At 50.9% G+C, this 10,215-nt stretch overlaps 1 protein-coding gene across 1 annotated transcript in view; it reads left to right on the forward strand.

Moving 5' to 3' along the window:
• The first annotated feature begins 6,062 nt into the window (after window positions 1-6,062).
• Window positions 6,063-10,215, forward strand: part of ZIC4 (Zic family member 4) — a 12,536-nt gene continuing 8,383 nt past the window's right edge. The window contains exon 1 of the mRNA XM_039722349.1: window positions 6,063-6,138. Coding sequence (XP_039578283.1) covers window positions 6,069-6,138 — 70 coding nt within the window. The 5' untranslated portion in view covers window positions 6,063-6,068. The remainder of the gene's footprint in view (window positions 6,139-10,215) is intronic.

Genomic DNA, 10,215 nt, shown 5'->3' on the forward strand with positions numbered 1-10,215 from the left:
AAAAAAAAAAAAAAAAGGCTGGTGCGGAAGGGGGGAAGAGATCTTCGCAGTTGCAAATAATAATAATAATAAAAACGTGCCCCAAAAATATTCACTGTCTCTCTGCTTTGAGTTTTCAGGGAGGTTTAAGTGGGGAGGGGGGGGTTGGGTGAGCTCAAAAATAAACTGGCTGCAAATAACAATAACGGCGAGAGTTCAACACAGGCAGCAAAAAAAAAAAAAAAAAAAAAAAAAAAAAAGAAAAGAAAAAATTAAAAAAAAAACCAAAACAAAAAAGAAACTTCCTTCAGTGATTTTTTTGGCTATAGGAATGTTGCAAAGTGGCCGAGAGATTGTTTCTCTCTCCTCTTCGAGCTTCCCCACACTCACCCGATTTTTTTTTTTCGGGGGGCCTTTTTTTTTTTTTTTCGCTCCGCAAAAAAAAGGCGCAAATCATGCACAATATTGTCTTTTGCGGTTTATCTTCCTGGGGAGAAACTTTCACCTCCTCAGCCGGGCGGTGAACGCGAGACTGATAGCGGCAATCATTCCTGCAGATAAATGAATTGAAAAGACGACACCGTCCCCCCCCTTGATGAATGGGAGCCGGGGGCGGAGCGCCGTGCGGGCGGACGTGGGCGCGCATTGGCCGGCGCGGGCTCCCCCTTCCCCGCGTCGCTGCCCCCGGCCCCGCCGGCTGCGGGCGCTGATTGGCCGCGCCGCCTCATCCATCGCAGGTATTGTGGCGCCCTGACACCGCTCTGACAAACGGGGCTGCGGCAGCCCCAACTTTTTTTTTTTTTTTTTTTTTTTTAAATTTTTTAAAAGGGTTTTTTTTTTTTTTTTTTTTTTTTTTTTTTTTTTTTTTGCCCCCACGAAAATATTTCCAGCGCATCTTTTTTGTGTGTATGTGTACGCTAAGGGAAAAAAAAATTTGTTATTATTAGGGTTATTTTGTCCCCCGCTCTCCCTCTCTCTGTCCCTCTGTCTCCAGCATTCTGATAATGATGGTTATGATGATTTCGTGGTGATCCTGAATTTTTAAGATCACTGGGCAACTTTTTAGGCTTTGGAAAGAGAAGCCCTATAGGGATTCGCGTCTTTTGAAGGTGTTTTGTTCTTATTTAAAACTGAAGCTCTCCGAGAGTAGGTGCTGGGTGCACTTGATCTAATTTTTAAACACCAGGCGTGATTTCTCTGTGTAGCTGACTCTATCCCTCCATCAGGTTTCTGAAATAAATCTTGTTTTCTGCACCCATCAAAACGCAGGTGGGTGAGCACTCTTAACTTTCTAATTTTGTTGTTGTTGTTTCGCCTCCTTTTTTTCTTATTTTCTTTCTCTCTTCTCTCTCGCTCTCATTTTCTCTCGCTGTCGCTTGCTCTCTCTTTTACGGAGTCTCTCTCATTCAGGTAAAACTGTAAATTTTCCAAACCTACATTATTTCTCCTCCTACTGCATGTAACTCAAGGTTACTTTTCTCTCTCTCTCTCTTTCTTCTTTTTTTTGGGGGGGGGGGGGGGAAGGAAATTTATTTTAAGTCCTCGATAGGAGCAATGTAAATTTTCTGACATTCAAACCTTTTCTAGTTCACAAATCAGTCACCCTTGTCACAGTTATTGAAATTCCTCAACTTGCCACACCAGGACGGTGGAAAAAGCAGGCGGTGTCTTTGTTGCTGACCAGGCTTTTGATCGCCAGAGAAAATTTACTTACCTTCAGATGAGTGAGCAGAAAAAGAAATAACACTCCCTTTGATTTAGTTAGAAAAATGCAGACATTTGGATTCAGTGCAAACATACAACACTTGGTTGTTTTCTAGATGCAACCCTCGATTAACCTGTCTTTCCCCAGCTCAAAGTCTATTGAAAAACTGTGGATAGTTCTTTTTTGTTCCCGCTACAAAGAGCCATTGACTATATATTAAAATGATTGCTGAAATGTATAAGTATGGTGTTTAAAAGCAGAAAACCTTAGTGGCTTAATCAATTAAGCTAAGCAACATTTGTACAATATTTTAAACGATGCTTCGGCTCTTAAAAAAATATCTCAGGAAACTTTAAAATATAGACGCCTTTGTGTGTGTGTGTGTATAGATACACTTACGTATGTGCCCATGTGCGTACATATATAAAACTGGCAAATTATTTATTTACTCGGTCGCCTGCATATTCATTAGCTCTAATTATTTTCTAGTAACGAAAACACCAAAAGCTCGCTAAGAGTCAGACTCCATACATTTCGCCTTTGTTCAGCCCCTCACTTGCCTCCTTCGCAGCTCCATCCGAGCCCCTCCAATTCCTAGTTCCAAACAAAGAAACTTTAAACTCATCCTCTCTAATTATAGCCGCTGGTAAGCAATCCGCAGCGCAGGTACTGGGGAGTCGGACCGGCAGCGCTGCTGCGAGAACCCTTCTCGGGCGAGAATTGCCTCATTTTGAGAGGTATAAAATGGCCATTGCGGCTAGAAAACAAACAAACAAACATCAACGACAATAAATAAACTTTGATACGCCTTGACGGAATGTTTCCCTGCAGTTTATCTGCAGACGCAGTGTGCCTGTGCTCGGTGCAGGAGACAGCTTTCAAAGCAGATCTATTATGTAATTTTCCTTGGATCTCGGGAGGCTTTACAGGGTTTGGTGGGTTTTGGGGTTTTTTTTTTTTTTAGAATAATGGTGAGCTGAATCTACACGTTTGCATTTATTCTACGGAATCTATTTGATGGAATTGCAATAGCTCAGAGCAACAGGTATACCCGCTCTAGGGAGCGCCTGGGTGTGGACACAGTCTTAAGGCGGGTGTTGCACTACTTTCTGTATTTGGTGCTAAAATTAGGCGAAGGACAGAGTTGTCAGCCTTATTGTGAAGTGTGCTGGGCGATGGCATTCGGAGAGCTGGAAAGTTGGGTAGTTCAGTGCTAGCCTGCCTCCCAGTGCAAGGGGAATCCAGTGATCATTCCAGGTCGGTGCAAAATGTACGAGAAGGCAGACGAGAAGGTATTTTTAGGAAGCGTATCTAAATATACAGTGTAAGAGTGAATGTAAAAAAAAAAAATGTTGTGGGTTGTAGAAGTTATCAAGTGGGATTTGCGGTGCGCTCTCTGCAGGAAACGAAAGCTGCTCCAGTTCAAAGCCACATGCACCAACGTGACATATAAGCCATTAAAATATCATCCTGACGGCTCATTTCTGCTTCATCATACATTCCCTAACTGCTTCCAGAAAGCAAGAAAAGAAGAAATGAAGGATGACCGCCTCGATGCAAGCGCCAAAGAGGTGGTGGGTTCCTAGGGGGGGGTTATTGTTTTCTTCTTTCATTCTTTCTTTCTTTTCCCTTCCCCTCCACCCCCACTTTTATTTTCGCCAGTTCAGAAATGAGGGGAAACCTTCAACAGGTCGCGGGGGTAAGTGCCTGGGTGTAGGGGGTGCCTGTGCAGTCCGGGCAGTTGGCTAGCCCCCATCGCCTGCCCCAAGGGCTGGAAGAGAGCTCCCTGTCGTCGGGGGGGGTCGCCGGGAGGAGGCTTGGCCACCCCGGGAAGAAGGGCTGGAACCTTGCGGTGCGGGGGGGGCAGCGCCTCGGCTGCCCCTCGCCCACGTGGGGCAGGGTCCCGGCGGCACCTCGGCGGGCGGGGGCGGGCGGAGGGCCGAGAGCCCGGGGAGCACCGAAGGGGGGACCCGACACCTTCTGTCGGACGCCGGGAGCCGCGCCCGCCCCCGTAAATGCAAAGGGAGGCTCGGCCTGGAGGTGCGCGCAGCGTATAGCGGCGGAGCCCCGCGGAACAGGGCGGCTCAGGCGCTCCCCGCCCCGACTGCGACCGGGCTGGCTTCGGACGGGCGAGCACCGGGACCGGAAGGGTCCTGCGGCCGCCCAGGCAGGGCCGGGAGCCCGGGACGGCGTGCAGAGCGGGGACGAGCGCTGACAATGGCGAGCCCCGTGGGGAGGCGTCCCTGGGGACGCGCTCCCCGCCCAGAACCTCGCCCACCGCCGCGCCCGGTGCCGCGGGGCCCTCCGGGGGACCCGGCGCCCCGGCACCTCAAGCGCAGCTTTATAGGCGGGTGCGGGAGGGACGGAGCCCGGCAGCTCGGCCGGCCCCCTCCGGCCTCTCCCCGCCCCCCGCAGGCAGAGCCGGGGGCGCTGCTCCGGGAAATGGGTGCTGCCGCCTGCTCCCGGCCCCAGGGGCCGTCCCGTGTCTGAAACCGGCTGGGGAAGGGGGAAAGATCCCAAATCCCTGCCCAGGGCGATACACCCGAAGGTGACCTCTGACCCGAGCCCAAGTCAGTGTGCCAGCCCCGGGCACCGGCACAGCGCCGACCGATGGGGGCTCGCTTGGGCTTCTCGCCGACCCCTTTCCTGTCACTGCTTTGTCACTCACGATCCCTCAGCCCGGGGAGTCCACCCCTTTGGCCGGGCTTCTCTCGGGGCTCTCTCCACCCGGAGACGAGAAACTTTATTCCTGCACCGAGCCCTTCCCGGGGAACGCTCCCTCCGCCCTGCGCGGCCGCGGAAAGTCCAGGTTGGGTGACAAGCCGGTGGTGGCGGGGCACACGCCGTCGCTGCTGCCTCCCACTCGGTCTGGCTCGCCAGCCCGGGATGCCCCGGGGCGGCTGCTCCGGCCCCGCTCAGCCGGCTCCTTCCCCCCGTGCGGGAGCAGCGCTCGGGGAGGGGGCGGGCGGGTCCCATCGCAGCCCAGCGCGACACCGCGGGCAGCTGTGCCCCACACCAGCGCCCGACATCCCAGCGCTCTGGGCAAGGGGACATCCTCACCCTCCTGCTCCGCCGACTGCACAGTGCGGATGAGAAAAGCGTGAGAGGTCGAGCTAGAGTTTTAGCCAATATTTACTCTGAAATGCAGAACTGTTTTGCCTTCCTTTTTGTCATCTGGTAACCATTTGAAATATTAAATGCAGCGATTTTTTTTTTTTTTGTCCAGTTTCAACAAGTTTTGGCGAACACTTGGGAAGTGAGCACTCTCCAGCCTCCCACTCTAACCAATAAAGCACAACTCCTGCAAACCTCTCACTAGCGGGGCAATGTTGGCCGCTCTGACTTGGGAAAAGTGCGAAAATGAATGGAAGTTGACTAGGAAATTTAATTCCTAATGGATTGTTAAAGTTTTCGCAGTAATTTTCATCACAGCAGTGAAAAAATACTGAGGACATCAAATTATTTATGAAAAATTATGACTGTGATACCATGATGAAGTTTCGTAATTAATATCATCAAGTGTTTGTCTTAGTACAGATTTTTGTTTACCAGCTCTGGAGTGCCTATAATAATAGTAGTAGGAGTAATAATAATAATATAGCGAGAGTAATAATAATAATAATAATAATAATAATAATAATAATGTCATTTTAAGTAACTGATTCCAGATTCTAGTGTGCTTTTCTGTATTAAAAACAAAACAAACAAAATCCTGAGAATTTCAAAGATATCTGCACAAATTCAGACTCAGACACTGCTTCCAGCCCCAGGTCTGCTCTCAAAGCTGTTGCTGCCGCTCAAAGCAAGCTGTGCAAAGTTCTGCCTGTAGCAGTGGCAGTGCTCTGCCTTACAGAGAGCAAAGAGCAAGCTGAAAATTATAGGCAGGGAGAAGTGCCAGGGTGGTACTATACTAATCCTTGCTGAGACAACAACTTGTGTTGGAGGCTCGCAGAGAGTCCGGAATTTAATTTCGGGACGGAAGGATCTGTAAACAATATAGCCGAGTGGGTAAAAACTTGCCTTACAATAGCCTGCCAGAAGGTGAATGTCAGATCAAAGGAGAACTGAAAAGATGTCCTTTCATATTTTTTTTTTCTCCTAAATCAGCCATGGAAACTTCATGACTCCATAAAACATGTGCTGCTTTGCTGGGGAGACAGCCTCCAGTTTCCCCTCTGAGAAAGCTTCTCTTCCCCTCTCATTGCCTAACTTGTGTTTTGTTTTGGTTTTATGGGTTGTTTTTTGGGAGTTTGGGGTTTTTTTCCTTTTAGTTTTGAATCCATGATGCCCATCATATAGGGTGCTTTACTCATTCCATATCACACACAAATAGTTTTGCTCTTAACTTTCTACCTCTCTCTCCAAACAGGAACAAAGTCAGGAAATGAGGCACAAGACTCCCCTTGTAATGAGGAAAAGAAAACGACTTTACAGAAACATCCTGGAAAAGTCAAGTAAGTTAAAATATGTCCTTTTTACAGTTCAAAGGAGACTGTATTTTTTTTCAGCTTAGTGTTTAACGTACTTGCATAAACACAAATCAGCGACAGAACACCCCACCAGCAGCTGCCTAATCCTGCTCAATGCCTATTCATTTGGAGGTTCTAGAATTAATATTTGACGACTCTCTCATTGAAACAACAACCCCTGACCCCATGTGATTGCACTGTCACATTATTCTATGACATATTCATCTTGAATTCATTTACGGACGATTTGATTGGAATGAGGTTTGACATGTATTGGATCCTATTAAAGAAGAAGACTTTGATCTTGTTGATGGGGTTTACATGATATGTATCATCTTTACCAGGGATACCAGGCTTCCACAATGTGGTGTCTAAGTAGTCAGTGACTGACAGCTTATCTGACAGGAATACCTTAATCTTGAGGTCCTGAATGAAATATTCTATTTAAAATAAGCATATGATTTGCTTGTCCTAGGGTAGCTCTAGGTCACAAAATGTGAGAGGCAAACCTAGGCACAAACCGCTGCTTGTCTGGTAGCCGACTTCCCATTGTTCGGGAACCCTGAAATAAAGAAGTCCCCATAAGTGGATATGGGGCGAGGGAATAAAAACAAAGGCAGAGTGTGCTCTCGAGCTACTCGGTACCCTCTCCTCCCTGAGGTGAAACTGGCATTGCTGAAAGGCGTTCTTGAACTACCTCTTCCTAACCAGCAGTGCCTTCTGCCGGGGCAGGCAGGGACTCGGCTCAGGTCCTGAGTCTGCTTCCCGCATCCCTCTCTGCCAAGGCGACTTTAAGGGATAAGGAATTGCGCAGGGTGACTTCCTTGGTCCTCTCTGTTTTCACTCCTCGCGTTTTTTCTCTTCCCCACAGTAAAGATGAGGGGTTTTCCGAGAGATCTGTTCACCCCCTCTCGTTCGGGGTTTCAAGCCTAAAAAAGTAACCCCCGAAGCCTGTCTGAAGTGCTCAGAGCATCCCGGCCCGGCCCAGCCTGGGGCACCGGCTGGATATTTTATAGTTGGCTGGTCGGGAAGTTTCCACAGAGGTGGAAGTGGGAGAACACAGGGTGGATGAAAGTCAAATTTGGCTATCTTCAGTGCTTCCCGAGGGCAGGAGCTGTGCCTTGAGCTGAGCACGGTTAGAAAGGGGGCTATCTTCGAAGCAATATTCGAGATAGCGACAAGCATCTTGATGTTTAGGTAGATTACTACCGAAAGAACAAGGCTAAGGTGAAGCCGATGAGCAGCCGGGGCCGTTCCCACCCCGCAGAGGGATGTGCAGCCGGTTTCACGCCGCAGGCCCCGGCGGGGCGGGGGTGCGGGCAGAGGCCGGAGGGTCGGGGCTGCCCACCCCGAGCTGCGGCAGGCGGAGCTCCGGGCCCCGCATGGCGCAGCGGAAAGCAGCGGGGACAGCTCAGCCCTCAGCCAGGGCACAGCCCCGGCGTTCTTCCACTAGAGCCGGGTCGGGGGTCAGAGAAGCGCTTGTGACTCGTCTTGACAACGTGTCACCTCTTTAGAGCAACCCTCCAGCTCTGGCCAGCTTTGGGGCCAGGGGCTGAGGACGGGGTCGCGGACACACAGCAGCCATAGGAAAATTCGGACTCGGGATCAAGCAGCCAGTTTGCTGGCCCTGCAGAAGCTGTTGTTGACACATTTGAGAGTTTGCCGAGAGCCCGGTGTGTCTGGTCAATCGGGCTCAGGCCGCTGCCAGGAAGCAGGAGGCCTCGGTCACCTCTCGAGTGGCAGCAGTAGGAGCTCCAGCCGCCAAAGGGCTGCACCGACAGGCGTGCAAGTTTTCAAAACATTGTGGGAGATGAGCGGGGCCCGTCCAGGTCTGGGCCCGCTCCCCTCCTCTTCCCGGTTTCTCCGCCTCCCGCAGTCATGTGGCGGCCCCCGCCCGCCCCCGCCCGCTCCCCCCACGACAACCGGGGCTCACATCAACCTCACCTTGCAGTGAGGGACACCGAGGGACAGGTTCTCCTTCGCTGCCTGGAAAAGGGTGTGAGAGACAGCCCTGAGTGGGGGGCAACTGAGAGCCATGAGTGTCTGGCAAGAAATCATCACAACATTTGAAGTGAACTTAGGGCAAAATGGTTATGACTTTTTTTTTAATTGGCAAACTCTTCCAGATGTTTTCTCCCTTGACTGAGAAGTGTCAGAATTGATGGATAACAAGTATGTAGAGATGCAGTGTTTTAAGGAGGTATGAGGAAAGCAGCTTTATTTGGGATTCACAGTCTCAGTACATTTGTAAGTAACAGATTCATACTTCCTAACGTTTGTCTCTTCTGTGCACTCCTATTGAGATGGTCATGAATGGGACTGTCAAATCCATTTTGTAGAGCAAGTAGACTTGAAAGTTGAGATATTGTGAGGATGGTGTGCGGTTTAAAATGCCTGCGTAAACATGTTATGTAAGGTTGGGGAGCTAATTGCATCATTTGTCACTTTTCATCATCTCCACTCAGAAAGATGCGTGCAAGGATGTATCTATAGCTAGTTACCTAAATATCAGCCTAGTTTTACAGTGCAAGTATGGTAAATGCAAGCAGAGACAAAGTACGTGATTGCAGCCAACCCAGAATGTGCAAAGCTGTGACAAAAATGTCTCCTATGTGGTTATGTGTGTCCTAAACTTTAATCTTATGGTTTCCAGCCATTGCCTTGCAGTTTCAGTTATGAAAGTAGCTGGGTTGACATTGCCAAGTAGTTTCTTGTTTTACTACTACACATAAAGCCTATTGATCGCCAACACTTAAATTCTTATGGAAATGCAAAATTCTGTGCTGGGAGCTTTACCTGCATGCATCTGGTAAAGAACCCACTGGCAAGTTAACAGCGAGTCAATGTATTAAAATGATGAGAGTTTGATAGGATAGGTAGAGAATTAATCATTGCTATACTTCGTAAGACCGTGAGGTTATTGGTGGAGCCGTTTTTTGTGTCAGGATCCAAGTATTGTGGTAATACAGTGGGTAGATATTTAAAGATGTGTTTTTCTTTCTTGGAGCAGAAGAATCTTTTCCCATGTTTCATTAACTTTTTTTAAGTTCACAATCTCCTTCTTAAAAACTTAAGCAGATGCTTCCTCCTGTGCTGAAGCCCTAAGCTTTTCTAAACCTGTAAGGCCTCAGTGTGTCCAGCTAAAACCCAAACCCACACTTCCACCACTAGCACGCAAACCCTGCAGACCATGTTATTTCCTTCAGGTGAGAATCATCAGAACCGAGTCCGCTATGAATGTTTGGCAATGCTTTTCCTTCAAGCCCAGGACGGGGATTTTACGTGCAAGTACCCTGTAAGTGTGCGTGAGAGAAAGTGAGAGAGGGAAAGGGAGAGACTCCCTCTTCTGGGTTAAACACTCAGATTCAGCCTGAACATCACGATTTCTCGCATTGCTCCGGCGGCCGGTCATCAGACAACTTTTTGAACAGATAAAACTTGTCCGAGGAGGGGGAAGGGAATGCGAGTCTCGGGATCCTTCGTCGGGCGGCCGCCCAGCCGCGGGCCGATGCCCGGGCCCGGGCTGGTCACGCCTGGCCAGGAGCGGCCGGCGGCTCCTGCCGGGCAAGGACCCTCTCCCTCCCCGCGCCGCAACAAGTGCCGAGGGCCCGCCGGCAGGACCGGCTCCGGCACCGCTGCCGCTGCTCTGGCCGGGCGGCGGGGACCGGCGGGGCCGCCCGTGCCCTCCCGGGGCGAGCCCCGCGGCCGCCCCTGGTCTCAGGGCAGGGCAGCGGGAACGGACAGAGGCGAGGGGGAGGCCGGGGCGATGCCCTCCACTCCCGCAGAGGCTTTTTTCCCCGGCCGCAGGCGGAAGCCCGGCAGTGCCCGGCCCCGGGCGGAGCGCCCCGGGCGGAGCCCTCAGGGCCGGGCCGCAGACGGGGGCGCCGGGGGAAGGGCCGGTGCGGCCGCGCATGCGCAGCCCGTCCCCGCGCGCGCCCCCCGCGGCACCGGCGATCTCCCTTTCAGGCGGCGGCGGGACCTGTCACGGTGACGTCACCGAGGCGGCAGCCAATGGGCGAGCGCGGCGATTGCGCGGCCGGCGGGGCAGCGGCGCGGCCGGAG

The sequence above is a fragment of the Passer montanus genome, unplaced genomic scaffold (assembly GCF_014805655.1).
Source record: "Passer montanus isolate IOZ18808 unplaced genomic scaffold, ASM1480565v1 scaffold48, whole genome shotgun sequence".
NCBI classification, from domain to species: Eukaryota; Metazoa; Chordata; class Aves; order Passeriformes; family Passeridae; genus Passer; species Passer montanus.